Here is a 27,789-nt window from a genome sequence, read left to right as displayed (position 1 = left end):
GTTAATAATTCTGTGGTCAGTCGATTGCGAGAAAATATTCCAGGTATATTCATAATGAAATGCATATGCCATAACTTTCATTTGTGTGCATCATATGCATGCCACAAGTTGCCTGAGGAAGTGGAACAATTTGCGAGAGAAGTAAGCTATACGCTAATAAAATAAATGTATACTTAATTAAAAAATATAATTTTTTACAGGTATATAACTATTTTTCAAATAGTCCGAAGAGAGTGGAAGAATATAAGGAATTCCAGGAATTTGCAAATGTCTCAATATCGAAGATTTTACATCCTAGCCAAACACGTTGGTTATCTCTGGAATGCGTGGTTAAAAGGCTTCTTAATCAATATGAAGCTTTGAGGTTGTATTTCGTAGATCAGGCGTCTCTTAAAATCAGTCAAGCAAATATTATTTTAGAAAAACTAAACACGCCCGAAAATAAATTATACTTATCATTTTTATCGCATGTACTACCTATTTTTAATAGCTTAAACAAATTAATGCAAAGCGAATCGCCCAAAATTCACGTTATTTATAAAGAGGTTGCTAGAACAGTTAAAACAATTTTAGATTATTATATTAAGGACGAATATCTAAATGCCAACATTGAAAATATAGATTTTAAAGACCCTAGACTTTTTTTAAATTTAAATGACATGTACGTTTCTGCCCACATAAACTCTGCCGATCTGGAGAAAAACCGACTCGACATGGTAAAATTAAGATGTCTAGACTTTTATATTGAGAGTGTGGAGCAAATATTGTCAAGATTTCCACTTAAAAACTCTGTGTTTCAGAAATTAGAATTTCTAGATCCTGAGGTAGTTAATTCAAGAAAAATCAGGTCTATAAGTAATGTTTCTATGTTGTTTCAAAATTTAATTCCTGTTGATATGCAAGTTATTGACAATGAATGGTTGTTACTTAGAAATTATGAAATTAATTTTACCTGGAAAGGTATTTGCGATTTTTGGGGTAAAATTGCTAAGATTAAATGTGTGGAAAATACAGAATCCCGGGTTCCCAATTTAAGTAATTTTGTGTTTAATTTATTAACTTTGCCGCATTCCAGTGCTAACGTAGAGAGGGTGTTTAGTCAGATAAATTTAAACAAAACAAAACAGAGAAATCGGTTGAAAACTCCTATGATAGCTGCTATACTGCACACCAAAAGTTTAGTGGGCAGAGAAAACCGTATTTGTTCAAATTTTCCAATAGGAAAAGATTTGCTTAAAAAATTAAATAAACAAATTTATGATTCCGATGAGTCAGAATAAAATAACGGATATTTCGGATTTTTGTTTTTCAGTTATTTACTTTAAGATTATGTACGTTTGTTTACTTTAACATATAATTTTATGTTTTTATTTAAATTTGTTAATAAAAAAGTATATATTTTGGTACTTGTATCTTTATTTCATCAAAAAAATATTTTAATAAAAATAATGTATGTTTTTTTTTTAAATAAGGCTTAAAACGCCATCTCATGATTTTTTTTCCAAAACTCATGATTTTTGGTTACATTTTTCATGATTTCATTTTATTTCACCTGGCAACACTGTTACGGAGTCCCATCTTTATCTTTAAGACTGTCATCATCACGTGGAGTCTAGGATATATAACCTTAATTTTCATATTTATTTAATAACATATCAATTGATTCATTTGGTTGTTGATAATTTAGAACTTAATTGAAAAAAAAAACTATGGGTAGAAAGAAAGGAAAGGGGCGTTCAGTAAAGCGAAATAAAAATGTGCATTCGGAGCCCGAAGAGCTAGTAAATGCGCCCCACTCGTTTGTTATCCATAAGGGTTTGCCTGGAGGCCACACTTTGGAACTTACCAAAGACTTTCGGCGAGTTACGGAGCCTTTTACAGCCTCCTCACTTAAGGTAAGAGAATGTTATTTTCAATTATTTTAAAGTTACATTCTTGTTGTCAGTAACAGAGGCTTGGTAACTTCATAATTTATTCAACAAATACATGCTTAAAACAGGATAGATGTAAACAAAATTAATTTGTAGTATGAATACAATAAAGTACACCTAGGTGCAAGCACCTGTATGTGTAACTTAAAATTCATTATATTACTATACAACACAATTATATTTACTAGAGGCCCCATACCACTAATTTACATAAACCTGAGGAGGAGGAGGATACAGTACACCCTGTAATCCTTCCACATTTATTATCATTTAATTAATACATAATTTGTTTTATAATATAAATGCTATGGTAAAAAAATTACAAATTTCTTAGTAGCACCTAGGTGTACAAACACCTGTATGTGCTAAAAACAAAATAAATAATTTATTATAGTTAACAAGATTAAATATATATATATATATATAATATCAATTTACATTATACATTCATTGCATCTTAATTTAATTTAGCATACTTTTACATTTTTCTTCATAATACTGATAGATGTATGATTTTACATTTCTCTTAAATAAGGTTATATGTGTTATGTCTTTAATTTGTTTTGGAAAAATGTTGTAAATTTTTGGCCCAAACCAAGTAATAAATTTGAAATTTATGTTGTTTCGACTTAAAGGTATTTCAATTAATTGATCTGCTCTACCATGTGTGCTATGCATATGATTGATATATGTTCATTTATTTTGATTTTTGTGGATATACATGGAAACTGTGTGAATATAAATACATCTTACATTTTGAATTTCTTCAGTGAAAAGTAAGTGGGATGGGTATCTCCTAGGCTTTTTATACATTATTTTTAGAATCGATTTTTGGATTATCTTTAATGGATAATCTGGATAATCTTTGGATAATCTGAATTTAATGGTTTTGGGTCTGAGTATTACATGGCTTCGAGTGGTGTGCCCCAAGGCAGTAACCTCACCCCAATGCTGTTTCGATCTATTTATTAATGATTTAGTTGATTGTATAGAGAGTTTCTGTCTTTTATTCGCTGATGATCTGAAGTTGTTTCATATCATTCATACTATGCTGGACTGCCTGAAGCTGCAAGAGGACATGAATAGGGTCTTTGAATGGTGTGAAAGAAATAAACTACCCCTAAACTGTGACAAATGTAAAAAAATTACAATTTCCATTCTTCATGAAGAGATTTTATACCCATATATATTGAGTGGTTCTCAGTTGGCAGTTGCCAGACTGTTCTTCAGTGAAGGATTTGGGCATTGAAGTAGATAAGAGGCTCACATTCAACCTGCATGTAGCACAGGTCACTGGTTCAGCCTTAAAATCCCTCTGGTTTATAGTAAGGTCCACTTCTCAATTTAAGAATATATCCAGCTTGACTGTATTGTACAATTCATTAGTAAAGTCTAAATTAATGTATGGCTCTATGTTGTGGTTCCCCATCTATGATGTTCATGTTAACAGACTAGAGTATGTACAGCACAGATTCTTAAAGTTACTATCTCTTAAGTTGGATGGAGTATATCCAGTAAGAGGTGTGGAACAGGAGTACCTGCTGAATAGATTCAACTATTTGTCACTAAAGCAAAATACTATTCTCTCTAGTCAGATATTTTTATATAAACTTTGCAATAATAAAATTGATTGTTCTGAGCTCTTAGAGAGGCTACCTCTATTTGTTCCTCCTGCCAATACAAGGAGGCACCATATATTTTATCTCTCTCTTAACTTAACAAATCTGTCCAGCAAAGCTCCACTGTGCCGTGCTTGTACATGGTATAATCAGATGAATGCTATAGATGTCGACATCTTTAGCAGCACTGAATATTTTTTTTAAAAAAGGATGTGTTCCTCTCTTAATTTGAATGATACCTGATTATTTTTCTGTGATTGTTATCATTTGGTTAGTGTGTCTTATATTCTTACAATTATGCTATTGTTTTAAATTTTAAATTTTGTTATTATATCTCTATATTGGATCTTATATTATTTTTTTATATTATTTTTTTTTTGTACTACTTATTTAAGGTGCTTATAACTTGTACTGTTTTAATTTTAATTGTTTTTCGATTGTCTTGTAATTGGGAATCTTCCTGTTGGACAATAAACTATTTGAATTTGAATTATGTTAAGCTTATTTAAATAAATGTTGTACAACCCACCCCATACTAATATGCCATAACGAATCACAGCTTCTATCAGATTTTTATAAATTGTGTGTAAAAGGTTTTTGTTAAATATATCTCTAAGAAGAAAAAATGTATGTAGCAGATTTCTGATCCTATTCGTCACATAATCAACATCAGGACCCCATTTTAGGTACTTATCAATTACTATCCCAAGATATTTGGTTTTTGAAACTTCATTAATTTTATCATTATCTACTAATATAGTTGAGAATGGAGGTCTATTAGCTTCAGTTAATGAAAAGGCTATATAATTGGTCTTAGTAAGATTTAATGACAATTTATTCATACAGAGCCAGCCTCTAATTACCCTGAACCCATTAATCGCTTTTTGTTGAGTCTCTGGCCAAGTATTTCCACTGAAAATTAATGCAGTATCATCGGCATATGAAATTGATATTCCATCTATATTTATTTTTAACATGGAATTAATGTAAACTAAGAAAAGAATGGGGCCCAGAACAATGCCTTGCGGCACACCCATTTCTATTCTCAATTCACTACTTAGTGTGTTATTGATTCGAACCCTCTGATATCTGTCTGTAAGATTTTTAAAAGTTGTAGCACTGTTCCTCTAACTCCATAACAATCAAGCACATTAAGAAGTCTTTCATGAGAAACAGTGTCAAATGCTTTAGCCAAGTCAAGAAATACTGCAATACTTTTTTTGCCCAGATTTAAATTTTTAACAATTTCAGATGTCAAAGTTGCATTGTCAAAGTTTCATTGCATCATTGGTACTAGAACCCTCAAGAAAACCATATTGTTGTGGTGAAAGGACATGGTTAGCAGCCAGAGACTCAACCAACCTTTTCTTAATACACTTTTCTAATATTTTAGAAAAATTTGTGATTAAGCTCACTGGCCTGTAATTTTTTACAGTAGTGGCATTGCCGGATTTTAATATAGGAGTCACAATCGATATTTTAAAGCAATTTGATACTTTTCCGGTTTCTAGACAAACATTCATTATATGTAAAAGAGGATCAAGAATTTCAGTACATGTTTGTTTAATGACCCTTGTTGAAACCCTATTATGACCAGATGCACAATTATTTTTTAGAGAAGATATATGTTCAATAAGTTCATTTTTTGTTACAGGTCTAAGAAACATTGAGTGAGGATTATTAAAATCTACTGCATATGTTTGTGTTGAAGGAGGGATCTTTTTTTCCATTTCTATACCTACATTTATGAAGTATTATTAACTTTTTAGTAAGATATCTACAAATAATGAAAGAGTCTCAAACGAAATATTTTGTTCCCAAAAATAATCTAAAAAAGGTTAAAAATGGATCACAATAGGCTTAATAACTTCCATTAGGCATAGGGATAAATTAAAATGCCAGTTATTCAGAAACTACAATGCTGAACTTGAATCACAATATAAGATTTATAGAAACAATTTAAATAAATTAATAAAAAAGACAAAAAATAAATATTATCAATATCAAGTAGATATAAATAAAAATAACTTAAAGGGTATATATAACATAGTTAAAGACGCGACAAATGAAAAAGATAATAAGGCCGGTAATATTCAGCTAGTAGGGGATAATAGGGAAATAATTTACTCGGATAAAGACATATCAAACTACTTTAACATTAAAGTAGTTTCCACATCTAAGAGGTCTATATTTACATCACCTATAAAAAATTCATAACTATTTAGTTGTGCATTTGTTTGAAGGAACTCATATATATCATCTATAAATACCCTCATTAATATTGGTGGAGGTTTGTAGACAGAAGTAACACCAAAGGAAATGTTATTCTTATTAAATGTTAATCTTCCAATTGTTACTGGTTTGGTTTTGATGAGTTTGGCAACCGAATAAAAGAAACGCGTACATTGATACAAACTTTCACAAATAATATAACACCATCATTTCTGTTAAAGTCTGCATTATTATAATAGGTATTAAAACCGGGTATATTGTAGTTATTTATATTTGAGATTTGAAAACATTCACTCAAGATTATAATATTAGTAAAATCAAGTTTAAAATTTTCTAAGAGTATTAAGAACTCATTGAGATTCAACAACTTACTGTCCCTAGAAATGTGTTCATTAAGTTCAATTTCATCAATCATTTGGGCAACATGCGGGTCTAAGGACGAATCTTCCAAAATTTCATCTTGAATTACTAAAACCATTAAATTAACAGGAATAATTAATTTTACTTCTTATGATTCCTAGATGATACTGAGTTGATGGGCATGCAGGATCTAATGCTGAATGATCAGTTTTTAAATTTTTTTTATATGTCATGTTTGCTAAATGACAGTTATTGGACTTCAACAATTGAATATTACACTATGTGGTGTCATGTGAACCAGAACACTTAGCACATACTACCTTATTCTTATCACATTTATTACTTTTGTGATAAAAGCCTTGATAGTTAAAACAATGTGTCACACTAAGATCTTCATACACTGGATATCTTTCCCACTCTAGATAAATCTTTTTTTCTTCCATTAATTGTTTGAATAACTTTGGAGAACATTCCATGAATATTGTAGATTTATTACTTCCATCCCTAGTTTTTTTGATATAGGTAACATTCAAGTTATCTTTCTTATCAATCCATTTGTTTTGATTTTTAATAGAGCATTTAATTTCATTTGCTGATTTAGTTCCGGCATAGCCTATAATTTTAACCCTAGGGTTTTTCATTTTTGGTGTTTCGATAATATATTTGGTTCCAAGATGCTTTTCCGTTTCTGTCTTCAAAATATTAATATCTTCCTTAGTTTTACATTTGACTATTATACTTCCATCCTTTGTATTTCTTGAATTTTGAATACTCAAGTTTAGAGTAGTCGGATTAACTTTGTCTTTTAAATCCTTTTCAGTTTTGTCTCCAGTTTGTTTGCTTTTTGGTTTAACAAATAGTGTGGGAAAGTTGGTTCCAATATTACTAGTTTTATTATTACAATTTGCTTTTAGAATCTCTGAATATTGTTTTTTAAGATTATTTGAGTAGGCTGCCACCTTCATTGATTTTAGTTCTTCAATGTCCTTTTTCATAGCTTCAATAGTTCCCATAATATACGGTAGTCTTGCCAGTAGTTTACAACAGTCATCACATATCAAAAGCAAGAGCCTCTTTTGCATGCATTTTACTTCCGATGCTGTAAGGCTTGTGCAGCTTTTATTATATATTATTCCCAGGCAAGAGTCACACTTTGATCGTCAGAATTGAATTGATCAATGAAAAAAGAATCAGAATTGATCGTCCTCAATCTCTGTTTTACATTTAAGGCAAGTTATCTCATTCGTCTCCATCTTTGTAGGATTTTGAATATTTGCTGTTATTTTAAGACCAAAACACCCTTTTTATTTCAAAATCACTTTATTTACTGGGGTTTAATTACCACTACTTATTGAAAATTTTTGGTCCTATTACAGAATTACATCTTTGGCTTCCATCGAATCTTTGAACTGGTACATTAAGATGTCTTTCAGTTAGTTGTCTGATTTCATGTTGGTGACTTATGTAGTTTTTATCTTCAAGTTTATACCAGAATACACAACTGGAGTATAGATATAAGGATCTGTTATTAAGTATTTTGGTATCATATAAAAGCAATCTCTACCACCAAATACACCATACTTCATGTTCCTTAATAACAATAAATCAAATAAGTTATATGATTAAATAAATATAGCAGCTATATTAACTATCCTGATAGAAAAGATTAATTTAATAGAGTACCTTTTTTTAAAAGATATAAAATATGCTTTGGTATAATAGAACCTTTTCTATCATGGTTATATCCATGTGTCACTGGAAGAGGTGAAAATGGATGGTTTTAAATCTGAAGCTATTGAAGTCTTATTTGAGAAACTATTAATACACTTTTTTTGAATAAACCAAATTTATTACACATATCTTCTATAACAAAACTGGATTGATCACTATCCAAAATGACTCACTAAATAACTAAAAGAGGAAGAGAAAATTTTGCTAGACTTCTTTATAATTGTAATTATTTTAAAAAAGTAGCTTACTATAATGACAATTAAAGTCTACAATTTACTACCTTCTTCCTCAGGTGTCTATATTGGGACTTCTACTTTTTCTAGAATATGTGAATGACATCAGTTCTGCTCTACCCCAGTGTGTCTTAACTCTATATGATGATGATACAAATTTTCAAATAAATCAAACTGACCTCCACTCTCATTCAATCTGGAAATGCATCTATTGAGAAACTTAATCTTAATCATAGCAAGACCAAAAACATGGTGTTTTGACTTCAATATCATGACGAGGAGGAAGTTGACAGTGGGGTAAAGTTCTGGGTATCACTTTGGATTCTAAAATGACCTTCAAAAGTTGTGTTGATGCAATATCAAAAAAGATAAGCTCTTTGTTTTTCATATTGAGATATCTGGTTCAGACAGTCAATTTTGATTGTATACCATACATTGAACCATTCCTTATGAAAGCCTGATATATGTACATAAAAATAAAATTCTTTATGGATTTGTGTTCTGACACCATCATCATGACACTAGAAACCACCAAAATCTTATCCAAATTCCATAGATTACATAAGTCATGTAACTCAACCCTATATTTTGCTCCAGTTTTCTATAATAAACTAGTGTATAAAATTAAAGGGTTGTCAGAAAAACTTTCTAAGCCTGCTTATCCAACAAAAGGCAAATGGTGGTCTTGGAAGATCCGACTTTTTTAAATCCTTTAAGGATCTTAGAGTCACCTTTGACCAAAATTTTTCTTTTATCCCTCACATCGAAGATACTGTTTCTAGAGCTACTTGCATGCTGGGCTTTATTATTAGAAATTGCAAACTTTTTGCCAAAATTCAAAATTGAATGTTTGGCATTTAAGGATGATGGAGTTTATCCTCCAAGGGGTTTTGACCATAACCTGCTGCTCTCTAGATATACAGAACAGTCACTTGCGAAGAGGAGAGAAATGCATTCGGTGAAATTCTTGTTTAATTTACTTAACCATAAAATTGACTGCCCATCCCTTTTGCAAAGGATTTGCTTTCATATACCATGCCCAGAATCTAGACAGTGTCCAGCTTTTAACTTGGACATTGCCAGGTCCAACATTCTGTACCAGAGTCCTATTCACTTTATGTTTCAAAACTTTAACACTATTGCTGATTCTTGTGACATTCACCATGACAATTTGGCACTTATTTTGGCACTTATTTGTGTATGGTCGGTGGGGGAGGCTAAGTTATTTAGTTTTTAGTTTGAATACATTATTTATTTACTAATTTTTTTTTCTGCTCTTTTGATTTAAATTAATTCTTGATTCTTATCCTAATTTAGTGTTGATTTTTTATTATTTATTTTCTCAAACTCACTATTTTTTTTATTATATAGCAATTCTTTTATAGTTTAGTTGCATGAATCTAATACAGTTCATGCATTCGTACTTGTACATTTATATATTTAATTGATTCTCCTGTAACTGGGTATATGTAACCTGTTGGAAATAAAGCTTATTATTATTATTATTAAATACTAAACATATAATGTCTGGAGTACTTCAGGGATCTGTTTTGGGACCTCTCTTATTTCTGATTTGTTTAAAGTTGTAAAATACTGCCAGATTCAGGGGTTTGTAGATGATACGCAAATTTATTATTCTTTTAAAGCTTAATCTGTATTAGAGGCATCAAATAAAATAAACGACGATCTTTCTAGAATTTCCTTCTTTTCCTCTCAAAATAATTAAAAACTCAATCCTTCATTACTCATTCCTTTTGCGTTATGTGCTTTACTTCTAAGAACAAAAAAAGATTTGCATTGGACGGTTTAAAACTTTTTGTGGGATGGTAATCAGCTAAGTATGGTTAAATGTGCAAGAAATCTTGGATTGCTTTTGGATGATGAATTGCACATAACAGCAAAAGCTGCAAAATCAATGCTGCAGATTTATTTATGGACTTAGAAAGTATGATAGAGTCTCTGCAAGGGTATGTGTACTTGGTTGGCTGCGCATGGAAAATCTATTCTCTTTGCAATTGGCAATTTTTGTGCATAGACTGCTAGCGTCGTCTACTCCTCCCCAACTCTGCGAAAAACTTACTTTTCGGAAAAATTTACATGAAGCAAATCAAAGATTTATAAATAAGTTGTCAATTCCTAGATATCACTTATTGAGAAGGTATCAGAGACATGTGACCTTGGGGTGCTTTTTGATTGCAGACTAACTTTTTCAAAAAATATTGACAATAACTTCTGTATTTTTCATTGGTTCACAGTCAACTTTAGTTGAATTCATGTATATGGTCACTTATTGTGCTAAATATATAATGTGTCTAATGTGTCTTAATTTAAATGTTCCTTTTACTACAGTGCTCAGACAGACTAGATTATTCTACCTTGAACAACATTGTACACTGTATGGTGAAAACTGTGCAATGGATAGAATGATAATTAACTCAGATAGTGTCAATATAGATTTGTTTCATTGTTCTCTGAGTTCATTTCAACGAATCTTAAAATCTGCTTAAGTGCAATATAATTTTATATCTTGACTTTGCTTAAAGCATCTCTTCGTTTCTATTGTAGTTACTCTGTTTTAAACCACTGTTCTTATATTTTCAAGTGCTTTATTGTGATATAAAATCTTATTTTATTGAATCGTTTTTATACTATATTTATTTTATAAATTGGTTAACTACCGTAATATACTTAATTAAATTGAATAGAATATCAAACACACTTCTTTCGTCGTAGTTTTCTGTATAATGCTGGGGCAATTTACAATTACCTTGTTCCAAATCCTATAAAGAAATGTCAGTAGCGGGTTTCAAGAAAAAACTAAAGCTGCATTTTTTAGCTAAACAGAATAGCTAAATTGTCAGTGGGTATTTCTTATTTTATAATTTTTGATTTTTATGGACCAATCTGTTTATTTTTGTATTACTATTAGTATTGCCATTATAAATGTAATTTTTTTTTTCTTTCTGTTGTGCTATCTAAAATAATTTTGCTTACATTTTTTAAATAGGTTAAGTAGATTAGCCTTTGGCTAGATTTCGCCTATGAAAAGATATACACTATTGAAAAGTACAAATAAAGTAATTTTTTATTTATTTATTTAAAATCAAAAACTACCTCCTTGAAAAAGCTTTCTTTATTATAAATGAATTTATAACATGTGCCACAAATAAGCATGTCTCTCTCAAATACAAATGTCAGAAACAGTTTTTAGTTAGTTAGTTAAGTTTTTAGTTAAGTTTATAGGTTTTTTTGCTCGATGAATTTTATGATTTATAGATTCAATCTGTCAGCAATTTTAATAAGAAATGTAACTCAAAGTCTTACTGTTTTAAAATATGTTAATTTACACTGTTTATACTATGTTATAAATATATTTTTTATTGGATTTTACTTGAGACTTAAAAAAAAAAATTCTTCCATAAGTTGGCTGGTCCTAGAGGCTTATAAGAGAAAGAAAATTGTGTTCTATATATAAAATCCTACTTTCTTTCATTAATTTAGCCATCTATGGTGTTGCTTGTATCACAAAGTTATACCTAAACAAAATATTAATTGAATGAATATCTGGTTACTCCAGCTACAGAGGCAACAACATTAAGGAAAAACTTACCTCAATCCAACTTTTGAGTATAGGCATAAAATATCCTCATAACACCAAGAGAACACAGCTAAAAGAAAATTTGCAGTTGTCTGTGGAACCAGCCAAGATCAACAATACTTTCTGGCATCCATTATAATATACTACTTTTTATTACTGTAGTGTGAGTAATTAACTAATTAGTTTAGTGTGTAATGCAAGTAATTTTAGCATTTACTTAAATGCTCTTGATTCCAATTTGACAAAATTTAAAAAAGTAAAATGGACAAGACAAGTTTTGGCATGACTGCATGGATAAGACAAGTTATGGCATGAAAAATACAGCATCTAAACCTTTTTTAACATTTTGAAAAAAAAAACAAAAAAAGGATAAAGGATAAAGATATCCCTTAGAATTTATGAAACCTGATATATCTCTCATGATTTCACCCTCTTCATTCATTCTCTCAATACAACCCAAGTCAATAAAAAAATAAATGATAAATTCCCAATTCATTCTCTTCTCAGGTATTAACAAAATGAGAGATCAATTATTTACTGAAGTCCTAGATTTTTTTGTTAATTTAATCCACCAATATTTGATTAAATTTACTTTGATTCTCCTAGATCACTGTTGAATTATTTGATTGCCATCGATTTTCTGGTAATATTGTCTTGTTTTGCTCTGCCTCTATAAATAAAATAGATGTTTAATGACGACATTTTAACGTAAACTTTAGCACTCACTCTTTGAAATAGCTTTAAAATAATAAATAACGCCAAAACGAACCTGTAAATAAAATTCTGCGTTCCTTTTGGTCACATGGACAAGATGACTTTTGAAATGATAGAGGCGATGGATTAGGCAAGTTTTGAAATGATACTTGATTTTTCTTATGCCTTTATTATAGACTAAGACGAGTATTGGTATATTTTAATTCGTTTAACGTATAGAGGGTTTTAACAGATGCTATAGACGTCATTATGTAAATTTATTCAAAAAAAGGATAAGACAAATTTTAAAATGAAACCCCTTAAATGGTCTTTAATAAAAATTGTATTGCAGACATTGATTGTTTTGATTAAGATCACAAGTAGGTATGGACACCAACTTAACAATACTAAAATAGTACATATCACAATACACAGTTGAAAAACACACAGTCACTAAAATAGTTTTCAGTAACATTCCCAGCACCAGAGGATTTAGTTTTGGTTTTAGGGATATCTATATATAAGGATTCAGGGTTGGTTTTTATCTTTAAATATTTCCAAAAATCTTTACTATTTTGAATTATGGAATTTTCAGTTTGAGTGATGTGTTTATGTTAAGCAATTTTTGAGAGACTCTTGTTTTCAACCCTTGAAATCAGAGGAGTGTTTATATTGCTTGCTTCGTTAAAGTTTTTTTGTGAGCAGCTTTTGTTTAGAATCAGAGAAATTTGTTTCAGAGAATCATTGACAGATTGAACATTGACCACTCTTAGCTCCAGATAAGGGCCAGATATCTTACAAATATGTATATTTTTTAAATTTAAATTTAGGTATGCCAAAAAATGCTTAAAAGAACTCCACACACAATATGATGATGTTGGTGAAAACACACCAACTGCTCATCATTTTCGCATTCCACTCCTGAAATGTTAAAATCGTCACAGATTACAATATCGTAACATACAGTTTCCTCCATTGCATGTTACAAAAAGTTTCATAAATTTCTCTCCCTTAATCTATTACCATTATGGTAGTGACTCTGCATGTGTTGAGTTCTATGAATTACCCAATAATAAGAGAAATAAACCCAAAACCCCAAAGAAGAAATGTTGTTTCCACAAGTAACTTACATAATATGTAAAATGACAAACGGGAGTAATCTCTTCTATATTAGAGAAAACTTAAATGAATGGTAAAAATCGTTTATAATAAGAATTCTTGTTTTCGATTACCTTGCTGCCAAGCCAGTTTTGACTCTCTTAGGTCTCAGGCTGACTACGGTGTTTTACAAGATATCAATCTCACTGCCAGAGATATTTTAAGATAATCACAGATACTTTTTGGGTAAAGTTTGTGTTCTCTGATACTGTCTCAGATGGCCCTCTATAAAATTTCATGATGCTATGATTTAAAATTGTATGTCTTAAGTGAAAATAAAAATAGCCACTGTTTTGTTGCTGGCAACAAGCAGCTAGTTTACAGATATTTTTTTAACAACGTTTTTTTTTTAATTGACCCATTTTTGCAGGAAAGGAAGAGAAACACGATAAAGGACTTTGTGTCAATTGCTGGACCTTTACATGTAACCCATTTGTCAATATTTTCCAGGACTGAGCTGGGCATGTACCTTAAAATTATGAGACTCCCCAGAGGCCCTACACTTACATTTAAAATTCATAATTTCTCTTTAGCCAGAGATGTTGTGTCCTCTTTAAAAAAACAAATTGTAGTAGAAGAGGCTTTCAAACACTCACCCCTTATTGTTCTAAATAGTTTTAGTGGGGAAGGGCTTCAAATGAAGTTGATGGCTTCTATGTTTCAAAATATGTTCCCTACAATTAATTTGACCAACGTGGATTTGAACACTGTTAGAAGATGTGTTTTAATGAATTATAATCCAACTACAAAACTGATAGACTTTAGGCACTATAATATTAAAGTTGCTCCAGTGGGAGTATCTAAGGGGGTTAAAAAGGTTGTTCAGGGAAAGGTTCCTAATTTGGCAAGGTGCACGGACATAACAGAATTCTTTACAAAGTCTGGTATGATGTCAGAAAGTGAAGCAGAAGATGATCCATCCAATCATGTGACAGTAGCTCAAAAATTAGTTAGCAGAGGAAATGTGGAGAGTGGAAAATCAGCCATAAGACTAACAGAACTTGGCCCCAGGCTTACATTACAATTGTTAAAAATTGAAGATGGTTTGTTAGATGGTGAAGTCCTTTACCATGATTTAGTTCATAAAAGTGAAGAGGAAAAGTTAGAGATACAAAAGAAGAGGGAGCTTAAAAGGTAAATTAGTAATCTTTAATTTTTTGCAATTATTTATTGTGTTGATTTTTTAGAAAATTAAAAGAAAAGAGAAAGAAGGTTCAAGAAGACAATAAGAAAGCCAAGGAGATGATGAAAGAAGAGCATAAAGAAAAATCTTTGAAAGGTATGCAGAAAGAGACAGAGAGTGATATTCAAATGAAAAAGCTTGCTATAGAATCCAATATGGAATCAAAAATAGTGGATGATGATGACAAAGAATATTATAAACAGGAAGTGGGAGAAGAACCGGATCAAGGTATGTTGACAATTCTGGTTCATAATTAGTTATTTAATATATATTCACATTCATTGTCAAGTATGTCACAAAAGTTTTAAAGATTTCAAATGGTCATTTGTGTTGCGCTATACAAGATTCCATTGTTCAAAAAAAATAATTGGTAATTATTTAATTGAGTGATTATTAATTGAGAGAACCTGTAACAGTTTTATTAACTTTTATCTAGGCACGTTGTTTTATCTGAGTCGATGTTACCTATTACAATTTTTCGTTTCTGATTTTTATTTATATACAAATTGACTTCAGCAATACATAAAGGTTTTCATTGCAATTTTGGTTTCTTATTGTTTTTTTTTTGGAAAGTACAATTCAAAATCTTTCTATTTTTGACTGGAAGCTGTCATTGAAACTGCACATATTTAGAACTTTCAGAAATTTCACTCCTTGTGGAGGATAAAAGTGGTTGAATTACGTTTGAAATTTCGGTTACGGTTTGTAATCTTGTTTAGGTAATTTTGTCTGGAAAGTGATTTTATAACAACCTCCAGAGGATAGTGGCAACTGATTGGTTACACTACACCCTAAAGCAGCCTAACACCTAAGCTAAGCTAATACCTGCTAAGTACCTATAACTTTAGGTACTTATTATTGTATTTATTTATTACCTTTAACCTAATTACCCGTTAGTTTTTTTCGCTATAGAATTTTTCCTTATTAAGTATACTTAAATTTGGTAAGGTATTGGTCCTATTTGTTAAACATGAGTGATTGATCACTCATTGCCATGGACTAAGTTATATTACTAAACAAGTTATATTTAATAATTCTAAAATTAATCTATTTAGAGGTGCACACATCATAGAACAAGAGTAGTGGAAAATGGCATTAAATGACTATAAATAACTTTTATTTTTCTCCTCTTTAGTAAATATTTTAACGCCCTAGGCCTTTTGACTGCAAATTCTGTGGCGCTTTTTTACAAATTTCAGATTTTCTCTCAACTTTTGATTTAACGTAAATTTGAATAAACATTAACAAATAAACATCCGCTAACCCCCGAAACCCCGTCAATACCACTGGCCACCTTTGCGGGGAGACTAGCAAACAGACAAGCACGTCCCAAACTGTTCCTAGGTGCTTGGATGGCCAGCCTGGGTGTCATTGTAAAGGATTATTTCCGTTTCCAGGTCCTCTTTAACTTTTTCTCTTGTATCCACCACCATTTTTGCAAATCGACCCGTATTAGGCCATTTTTCCCTGCTTGTTATGTGAACCTTAAAGCAACTTCCTAGCCATAGAGCGTCTTCTGTCTTGGCACGCAAGTCAAGACATATAACTAAAAAAATACAATAAAATATATGACTCAAAAAAAACAGAGGAGGTCAGCAAAGTTGAACATAGGGCATCCTCTATAGTCAAAATTACTGTTATACAACTATGATTCAGTGACCTCAATTAAACAAACAGTACATAACTGAGTGGAAATATCCAAAACTTACAGCCCTGAGCGTGCAAGCCGATGGACAGATTTCGTATTTGGAATATAGATCTTGATAACTTATACGAGAGTTCAGTCAGTCCAGAATGACACCAAGGAAAGTTATGGCTCCAGACTCTATTCGCCATGACTATAACTTCCAAGGGAAAAAGATGATCTTTTTGATTTTGTACTCATTTGAGCTGTAATATCAGTTGTAATATCTAAAGCAGGATAGGCCGCTACCAGCAATCAAGGATGTTGTGTCATCAGCATAAAAAAGATCATGACAAACACTAGAAAGAGATTAGGTACAAGAAAAGGCCCCTGCATCAGCAAACTCTGGAACCTACCACCTTCAAAACGTACATATTGACACTTTGTTAAGTGGGACAGGAGCAAGTTAATACTTGAATTGTCAAATTTATAATAGTAGAGCTTTTGAAGAAGTATTCTATGCTCAACACAATCGAAATCTCTGGAAAAATTCAGAACATTGTTTTTGATTCTTCAGTAAGGTTTCAAAGATTTGACTAGAAATTGACCGATACTTCTCGCGGTGCATCCTTTTTTTGCGTATCGATATGACTTTTGCAAGTTCTTTATTGTGTTAATGAGCCGTGCGTTGAAATCAAATGGGTCCCTAGTTTCAATATTGTTCATAGAATCAGTTACTTGATGCACCTGAGTAAAAGTGCAAAAAGGCAAAGCCATTAATACAAGTACCAGTCAAATAGACCAAAGGGTTTCTGGAAGGCGGAGGCTTCAAGGCGGTTTCAAGGTGATCAGAGCTTTAACAAATTACTCATAAAAAGGACAAGGATTTATTTGACTTAATGACCTCTCTTTCACGTTATTATTAAAAGCTCCAATCAATAACTTTCCACATAGTTTAAGACGGAATACTACTTTAATATATGTATCAAATATTTCGAAACCTGAGATTCTCTTAGGATAACTTCATTGTGTATTATTTCTCTATGATTTTTAACTTGTTTCTTTTAGTTCAGCCATTAGTTCTCGTATTGTCTTGCTCAATATAGCCAATATATATAATTATTGGTCCAGCACAAATATAATTTTTGTTAGAAAACTTCAGACCTTCTTAAAACATATTAAAAGCACCTTTTAATAACGTCGGAGTTAGATTATCGCATTACATTTCTTGTTATTATCGTTAAATTTCATACTTTAAAATATATAAATTTCATTTTTTGCGTTTTTAGTATAATTTTCCTCTGAACCCTCAAAAATGTTGGTCTTGCTAAGGGTGGTTTAAAGGGTTTCTTCTTCTTAAAATGATGAAGTTTATCTGTATTTCGGTTGTTTCGAAAACTGTATATGACGTGAAAATTTGAATATCTTAGAAAACATTTTTCAGTTTTTATAACATAAGTCTTTTTAAAACACGTACATATAGTATTTTCAATATGTTACTATTGCGTCTCCCTGTTGTCCATAACGAAATTAAATTAAATATATAATTATTTAGAACTTGGCTATTATGAACATTAAAAGTGTATATAAATATGGAATTATAAATATATCTATATTTTACTTAGGAATTTAGCAACTACTTATCCACTTATGGTATGAATTCCTTATTTTTTTATCAACTTTCAATCAAATGGGTTTGCTTTTTTAAAACCCTACCTTACTCGGAGGCAATTGAGTGCAGCAGGCATTGAGTTTTAGTTGCGTTGAGTTTTGTTAGGTATTTATGTGCATTCATTATTTATACAGAATCTGTCACCATTTAATATTGCTATTATTTTTTTAAAAGACTCAGGGACATAAATAGGAATATTATCCACAAAAAGACTAATAAAACTACTTTTTAATAGTTGCCAATATTATTGATGTAATTTATAATACAATTATACAGATGGCGTGTTAAGTTAAATTCTCCAATTAAAAGGTCCATCACAGTGAGACTGTCGCTATAATTCAATGGCTCCTTGTGAGCAGCTATTGTTTTAAAATCTTACTATTAAACACGGCAGATGCATCGCGCTGGGAGAGCATCGCCAACCCATCTGACCAGACTGAATTTTGATCCACGTCTTTTAAGTGCCTGGCAGATTACTGCGAAACGCCCCTTCGATAATTTTAATTCCGATAGCGCCCCTCACGAGATGATGTAAAACGAGACCTGTGGATTTGCTCATGGTAGTAGGCGAATCATTCAACAAAGATGACTTGTTTTATGGATCGATCAATCAGTCTCTCCATTAACTTAATCTGAAAACTGGTAAGGCTGATTGGTTACCGACCAAAAAGAAAAGAAAATTATGGCTCCGTGTAGTCACCTCTTGGCACTTCACAGGGGAGTAAATATAGCAGGCTAAGGCATTGATATATCCAATATATCATAAATATGAGAGGACATACTACGCTACCCTTCGGAACTGCCCATTAATTAAGTCTTTTTGCTGAGAGTTTTTCACGGACGCTATAAATGCGCAGTTGTTTAAATAATATTTTCCTATCAGTTTTCAAAAGCACGTCACAAACACATAAACTAAGGGTATAAGTTTACCCTTGCAACGTGTTGAATAATCTACTCACATGAGTTACGCCTTTTAAATCTCGATTCTCAAAAACGTCTTTTTATGAAAGTAGGACCTTAATTGGGCTCAGACTATTATTTCTAATATTTTACTAGTGGTCGGTAAGAAGTTGTATAGAACACTTAAAATCTTAAGAATCCTTTATGTATATTTTTTATGTCCTTAGTACTATCAAATAACCACGGACACCCCGAGTTTTGGTTCATACGAATTAATACATACGCCTGTAATAAAAAAATGACAGATAAACTAGAACCAATTTGAGAATGACTAATAACGTAATGAGAATGACCAAGCTTGTATTAATATATATTTTTTAGTAATACTGTTCACTTATTAAAATATAAAATTTATTTTTAGATCTGTTTTCATCCAGACCAGCGGGAACCAAAAGAGCTGCCTCATCTTTTCACTTTAAAAGCAAGAAGCCTCGCCTAGATACGAAAGACCGCTTTAATTCTAAGGACCGGGTTAAAAAGGGCGGTTTTAAAAAGGGATCTAAAAATCAAGACGATAAATTTATGAAACATGGAAAGGGCCAAAAACGGAAAGGTGATAAAACCAATTCGAAAAATCGAGATTTTCGGCCAATAGGAGGAAAAATTGCCAATAAGAAATTCGATAAAAGAAAACAAATGTCTAAGAAAAGCCATAAGAGGAGATGAAAAGAAAAAAGTTGTATTTAAAACGAATAATAAGCTTGTTTTATAATAAATTTTAACTATTTACGAATAATTTGTTTAATTTTATATTTGCCAATGCAGCAGGTAAATATTTAAAACCAGGAGACTCGTAACAAATCAACAGAATGCTTTTGCATGTCAAGGCATTTGTTGTTTTGAACTACATTTTAGGTCATTGAAATAGGCCGATTCGTTAATATATATGCAGGAAGAAATATAAACTTTCTGCAATATATTTAACAAAAACCTACTGAGTATCCTAATAGTAGTTGGACGACAAATAGAACACAGAATAGACAATCTTCGATTTGAATAAACGTGTAAAATGCGAGTTTCGACTACTTTTATGCTTTTATTTCCGTTCGCAATTAGCTAACTCCTAGGAAAGAGTTAATTAAACTTGTTTTATAAATATAAACAGATCGAACCTTTTCCCGCCACTTCAGCCAAAAAATCGTAGAAGAAAATTAGTAAATTTAATAACATATTTAATCAGACTGAACTTTCTAAACTGTACCATAAAAACAAAAATTATTATTCACTTATTTTTAGTCATCATAATGAAGAGAATTTTTATAGAATATTTTAATTATCAGTGGCGGCTCCTCCATTAAGTCAATGATCGCCTAAAAATTATATAGTATCTATAAATTTTTTATCTAAAGGAACTAGAATAAACTTAAATTAGACTTCATATTTCGGAAAAATGATGTCAAAATAAAGTGTGAAAAGATCCAACTCCTTAAGAAAAATTTAAAAAATCTGTCAAGTGCCTAATAAGAAGTATTCCTGGGGGATATAAAATTATACCCGGAAGTAGTGAGGAGTCTTTCCAATACTTAGAAAAGATGAAGAATAGTTGCAAATGAACGAAAAAAAAAATTTCTATTGTCTGTAAAACAAGATTTTGTTTAATATCTACGAAACAATTTAAATGCTTGGGACAATAAATTACTTTAAATGCTTGTGAGATTTTAGGAAAACTAATTCAAAATCCTGGAAAACAAAACCGCGAAATTAGCATCAATTCCTGGAAAAAAAATGAGTTGAAATAATTTTTATAAAGTACAAATTTTACAATACAGAGATTTTTTAAATAATTTCTTTCTTAATTGTTTAAGTGTCTATATATTTTCATACATATTCTCATTGATTAAATTTTTTAGCCTTATTTTAAAGTATTATATAACATTCTTTTTTGTTCGAAGGTTTTTTATTTATTTTTATAAATCTATGCGAAGATTTATATTACATTTTATATATACATAGTATGCGTTTCTTACTTTCATACAAATTTTTAATGCTAATTGGGCGAAATCTTTTAAGCATTAAAAAGTATATTCTATTCAGATATACAGGGTGCCTCCGATTAAGTCGGCACTATTGGTATCTTTGTTAATATTTAAGATACAGGGTCGGTTAAATTAGCAAACTAGTAGGATTTTTTCTGTTGATTAAAATGGTGAAAACAGAAAAAAAATTGAACATCGCATTTTCGAGAAAATGTGAAAAATGTACTTTTGTTAAATGGAATCCCCTGTATATTTTTACATAAATCAAAAGATAATAATTTATTTTTTATTTATTTACACTAATAGCCTAAACCTAAAAGTAACAAAGTTATAGCGATATTAATAATTTTGTCAAATTTAGGCAAGTTGGCCTTGAACATTTTGAGAGCAAAACAAATAAATCATTGTTTGAATAATAAAATGACAGTAGAGAGACAATAGAGATTTTATTAAATAAAGAAATACTGACAGTTACATGTTAGCAAAGTTTGTGATTTTTGTAAAATTTAAATTAGTAAAATGCCTTTTACGCATATTGAAAAATGTGATATGTTAGAATGTTACCTTGTATGTCGAAAAAATAGTGACAGAGCGCTAGAAGAGTACCGCCAGAGATTCCAGACTCGTAACTTACCAAACCGTAGATACTTTTTAATTCTCTACAAGAAATTTAGAAGTAACGGAAACGTGTTTAAAAGAACTAGAAGAAGGAACCAATTTATAGTAAGTGAGGATGTTGAAATTTCTATTTTGGCATATTTTCAAGCTCATATGGAAAACTCAACTAGAGATTTAGCAAGAGCTTACGGTGTGAGCTTAGTAACAATTTGGCGGGTCTTAAAGAAACACAAATTTGTGCCATATAAGTATCGACCAGTACAAACATTGTTGCCTGGCGATAACGAAAGAAGACTTGCTTTTTGCAACTGGTTACGTAATGCATATGAAGCTAATAATAATATTTGAAACCATATAATTTGGAGCGACGAAGCTAATTTTTCAAACAAAGGTATGTTTAACCGTAAAAATGTGCACTATTGGTCCCAAGAAAATCTTTTCCTTACTGATCCCAGAAATCCTCAAAATCAATTTAGTATAAGCGTTTGGTGCGGCTTAATAGGAAGCCAAGTAATAGGACATTTGTTTTATGATGGCACTTTGACTGGAAGGAGATATGTTGATCTCATATTATCTGGAGCGCTGGAAGAATATTTGGATAATGTTAACTTGGAGAGACGGCAACAAATCTATTTTCAATAGGATGGAGCACCTCCCCATCAACTAAATGATGTAAGAATATTACTAAATAGACTGTTTGACGATAAATGGATTGCGACACATGGCCCGATTCGTTGGCCACCTAGGTCACCAGACCTAACCCCTCTAGATTTTTATTTGGGGTTACATAAAAAATGAAGTGTATAAAAAAAATACAGAACCGTTGATGAACTTCAAACACATATTAGGCAAATAATTGGATCAATAGATAGAAGATCAATCTTAAAAGCTACCAGACGTGTGCATAAGTGTGCTCAGAAATGTATTGAACAAGATGGCGATGTTTTTGCTCATTTATTGTAAATTAGCAGTTTTACTTGATGTTATTTATTTCAAAGCGAACTTGCCTAAATTTGACAAATGTATTAATATCGCTATAACTTTGTTATTTTTAGGTTTAGGCTATTAGTGTAAATAAACTTTTTTATTAAGAAAATTATTATCTTTTGATTTATGTAAAAATATACAGGGAATTCCATTTAACAAAAGTACATTTTTCACATTTTCTCGAAAACGCGATGTTCAATTTTTTTCTGTTTTCACCATTTTAATCAACAGAAAAAATCCTACTAGTTTGCTAATTTAACCGACCCTGTATCTTAAATATTAACAAAGATACCAATAGTGCCGACTTAATCGGAGGCACCCTGTATATCGGGAATATATTTGACCCTCAACAATCTTACTGATTCAAACTCTTATTTCGAATATCTTATTGCCAATGTTGCATATTGCTAATGGTACTTAGCAGAAAACTTAATCTTGCATAAAATTAGTTGCAAATAAATAATTAGTTTTTATGGTTTTAGTTACTACACCTAGAGGTTGCTAGACCTTCTACCTACATACACATTAAAATAAATTGTACTATAAATTAGGGATTTTTAAGTTTTGAATGGTGCGGAACAATATACAGTGCATCTGTAAAGTAGCTGATAAATTCAATAAAAATGAAATGGACCGTCTCTGAAAAAAATGCCCGAACCCGTCGATTTTAATGTTGGGTTTAGGGTTTTTCTACGTGAAAATTGAATATACAGGGTGACTCAAAAAAAAGATATGACGTCATCAATCTTTTTTAAATGGAAACCACCATTTTTTAATGCAGAATCAGAAAGAACGCATTTTTTTACAAAGGATATGGTACAAATGAATAGTGGTTACATAAGCATTTTTTAACGAAAAATTATGATAAATGTAAAATGAAAAATACCTATCTAAATGAAATTTTGGTATTTTGGTTTTTTAGTCGTTGCTGTCAGTGTCAAAAAGGGAATGTATTTTGGTGCAACTATTTGAGGTATTTTTACATTTGCAAGTGTGTTTATTCTTTTTGAGAGGCGAAAGCAGTGTCATCCTGCGTTTTATTAGTAAGTACACTTTATGAACTACAGTTAGTGTATGAAATATGAAAAAATTAAACAAACATGAAAGAATCGAAATCTTATGCATGACTGGTTTCGGAGATATGTCTTGTACTCAAAAGGAGGTGATTCAGTTGCTTAATGAATCCTGATCGTAGCCTATTAGACAAAGCATAAGTAAGCAAAGTTTCGTGAATTCGGGCCTGTTCGGGATACTCAAAAAGCTGGTCGGGATTCAATAACTGAAGGAGATGAGCTTAACGGTCCAAGATAATCCCAAAGCTACGGCTTATTAATTTATCTTATTTATATTAATTTATCGCGATCTACTATGCATAAAGTATTGAAAAAAGCAAGTTCCACTCTTATAAAATATTCTTACTTCAAGAGCTATCGGAAGATGATTTTGATCGCCGAATTTTGTAAGTAAATGCAGCAATTATGTAATGATAACAATAATTTGGTAAAATGGATAATATTTTTTGACGAAACAACGTTCGATACTGGGCGACCGAAAACCCTCATTGGTTCACAGAATGTCATACACAATACCCTCAAAAAGTCAATGTGTGATGCGGTATAGTGGAAGGAAGCGTTTAAGAACCTTACTTTTTTGATGACACTCTCACTGGTGAGAGGTATTTAGACTTTCTTCAAAATGATCTTATCATTCTTATCCCCGACTTGATAACTCTGTATCCGGATTTGGAAGAATCCGACATGCCCTAATTTTTTTTTCCAGTAAGACGGAGCCCCGCCACAAGATCTAGATAATTGTGCTTTACCCGTTCACAATTATCTAGATCAAGTTTTTTCAAATCGTTAAATAGGTAGACGAGGGTTCATTGAATGGCCACCCAGATCGCCAGATTTAACTCCCCTCGATTACTTTTAATGGAGATACTTAAAAAGTAAAGTGTATGTCACTAAACCAGCGAGTTTAAAAGATTTAAAAAAACAAATACGCCAGGAAATTAGGAATATTACTCCAGATGTCATTGACAACCTTCAAAAAGAATATTTAAATTGCCTTGGTTATTGTCAGGTTGTTAACAGTGGTCAATTCAAACATTTAATTTAGATAGGTATTTTTTTAATTTTATCATATAATTTTTCGTTCAAAATTGCTTATATAACCACTATTTATTCGTACCATCTTTTGTAAAAAAATGCGGTCTTTCTAATTCTTCATTAAAAAAATGGTAGTTTCCATTTTAAAAACATATTGATGGCGCCATATCTTTTTTTTTATTCACCCCGTATATTTTATTTTCACGTAGAAAAATCCTAAACCCAATAATAAAATCGACGGGTTCGGGCATTTTTTTCAGAAACGGTCCATTTCATTTAAGGAAGACATCATAGAACCATCTAGCAGCCCATGGTCTTCACTGTAGTACTAGTAAAGCAAAAAGACGTCTCGTTCAGATTTTGCGTAGATTACCGCCAGTTTAATAACGTGGCTAAAAAGCAGCTATCCTCTTCCCCGCATTGATGATACTTTGGACACTGTTTTAAAGAGCTGTGCAGTCTCTGGGTCACGTCGTTTTCAGACGAGGCAAAGATCCAGAGTGTCAAAGATTGGCCAGTTCCCAAAGTTAAGCATAGGCTTGGGTTTATGCACTTACTACCGATGCGCTATGTGGAAGGATGTGCCAATATCGCAAAACCATTCATCAGGCTGACAGAAGAATAACGAAAATTCCTATGGTCTGTTACAGGTTAAAATTGGCATTTTATACTCTTTATTAAAAGCACTGATTACAGTTATATTTTCAAAATAGATATTTTACAAATATTAATGATTGATACTAGTAATGCCCTCTCTGTAATAGCCTCCCAAGTAACCCATAGTTCTGTTCTCTAGCCATTTCAAATTACAGTATTCTTTTTTTAAGGACACATTTAGTTTTGTACATTTCAGCTTCATATTGTACTGGTTGTTAATGAAATTTTATTTATACTCTTATAAAACCCGGTTCTGGACTAAAGAAATATTTTAGAATTTAAATTATATCCCATATTGCTTATTCCATACTTTATTTAATTATTTTATAACGAATAATGATTAATTGGGCATGTACAATTATTGTGTATGTTGTACTGTTCATAGTACAATATCTGATTTTGGCTTGACCATACCAGATATGCTGGTTGATTTTACTCGGACTGACCTATCTAATTTTTGTCTCTTTTTATCTAATGTAAATATTAGTTTTCTTGGAAGATAGCAAGAAGTTGCTGGTCTAGGCAAAATCGAAATTGATTGTCATAGTGACACATATTTTCATTGCCAACTTCCTTGGGCCACAAATTTTGTTATTTATTTTTTATAAAAGGTTTTATGGTACTTATAAAAAAAGTTAAGTTATTTTGTTATATATTTCGATTGGCAATACACTTTGTGCGTGATTGCTTAAATACGGGTTTGACCTCTGCGGTCGTTCCTTTTTCCCAGACCGCCGTCATGAAGTGAAGAGTGCTTTAGTTCTTTTTGAAATTCGTGTGAATTTTACCCATATGGGGATATAATTGACTAAATGTGGTGATAGTAAATCAACTTTTTGGGCGTAATGCTATAATTTGTTGTTTTGTTGAATTTACTGGCCTTTATGGCGATTTAAAACCTAATAATTTTTCACGTGCCCTCGAACATCGGCAAAATAGCGGTTCTGATTGGCATTGGCAGGGGACAATTTAATTAGCAAAGCTACATAACATGGATTTTGGACGGATTTTTTTTTGTACGGACCTGATTTTTTTCATGCCACATGGTGCTTTCGTTTTGGGGTTATGTACTTACTGGCTCTAATCTAGAAGGAGATTTTAAGCAACTGTGAGCTAACGTCTAACCTAGACCACTACCAGAGCTTGTGAAGTGGAAGAGGTGAAGCTTGGAAGCCTGCAGTTTTCCTTGACTGGGAATTGTATGTCTGAGAGAGTCTCGAATCTGAAGTAGTCTGCTGTGTGTGGAGCTAGGTGACACAACATAACATTTTTTTTATTCACTTATTTTATTTTTATTATCACGACTTTTATCTTTTGAGTTGAGATACATACATAAGCTTATTTAAAATTTTATTGACATTATTTAATCGATGCTATTTTAGTATTGAATATTACTGATATGAGTACATATATGTGACAAGTGACTCCTGTGAGGTAAGACGCAGCCGGCTTCGTAGTATTACGAGTATATACTTGGGTTATATTATATAATTTATTTTCAGACTACTCCTAAGATGTCAAATTTTCTCAGATTAGCTAGTAAATATTAGAGTAAACTAATAAAAGGGTAATTTTAAGTGGGGAAGCTTCAACAGTTAGGGTTGTTATTTTTTTTTTTTGCTTAGGTCAATGTCCGTGGCGGGATATACCGGGCCATGTAAATTATTAGTTTAATTGAATTGAAGCTTCATTCCCCAAAAGGTTTGGGTGTAACATAATTTATTTTATTTTGACAACCACACTTTGATTGTGTATTTTTTTTGTGTGATGTTGTGGTTCCTTATTACCAACTTAAATAATTATTCCTCTTAACGATAAATAACATAACATAATTCTCTGTGATAATCAAGACTTAAATAAATTGTTATTTTCTGTTGTTAATTTGTTTTTCACTTGAGTTGAGTAGGTTGGAATATCATAGGTAATTTGGAAACAATAGTGTATACTGATTTGACTTTGATTTTGTTTTCCAAGTTTCGTTTTGAACTTGCCTAAATAAATTTTGATAAATATTGGGCGTCCTTTGGGATTATATAAAATCCAAAACTTGGTGGCGCCATACTGATTTTGACATTTAGTTGGGTAACTCTTGGGTAGTTACTACCTAAGAAATTTTGGTTCATTTGGTTGAGAAAGAAGCTAGAACCCACATCGGCTTGAGCTAGCAGCATTGTGAAGGATTGCTTCTCTGGGCGTTTCAGGTAAGAGGGGTTAAGTTCCTCCGGGCATCAAACAACTTTTGGAGACCCTCTTAAGGCCATAAACCTTTCACTATTTTTAGTACTTCTTTTTCTTTTGATTAACTTGGCATTCATCGCTTCACCACCATCATTCCATTTTATTGCACTTTAGAAAAAAAAATAAATATAACAGGTCCCAAGACTGTTAGAAAGAGTTCAATCACCTAAAAGGGGCTCTGACAGCTCTACCCTCTACCTGAAGGAAAATT

The 27,789-nt window shown here is 31.4% G+C and overlaps 1 protein-coding gene and 1 long non-coding RNA gene across 2 annotated transcripts in view; both read left to right on the top strand.

The window, feature by feature from the left end:
• LOC126736869 (uncharacterized) overlaps positions 1-27,789 on the top strand; it is a 300,653-nt gene that overhangs the window by 178,600 nt on the left and 94,264 nt on the right. The window lies entirely within an intron of this gene.
• LOC126736861 (protein Peter pan) lies at positions 1,590-19,730 on the top strand. Its single transcript, XM_050441471.1, has 4 exons — positions 1,590-1,895; positions 13,926-14,689; positions 14,743-14,966; positions 19,356-19,730. The coding sequence occupies exons 1-4, from the start codon at positions 1,710-1,712 to the stop codon at positions 19,658-19,660; spliced, it is 1,479 nt and encodes a 492-aa protein (XP_050297428.1). The 5' UTR covers positions 1,590-1,709; the 3' UTR covers positions 19,661-19,730.

Source organism: Anthonomus grandis, chromosome 5 (assembly GCF_022605725.1).
Source record: "Anthonomus grandis grandis chromosome 5, icAntGran1.3, whole genome shotgun sequence".
Taxonomy (NCBI): Eukaryota; Metazoa; Arthropoda; class Insecta; order Coleoptera; family Curculionidae; genus Anthonomus; species Anthonomus grandis.
The sequence above is the reverse complement of the archived record's forward strand: the minus strand, read 5'-3'. Positions and strand labels throughout refer to the sequence as shown.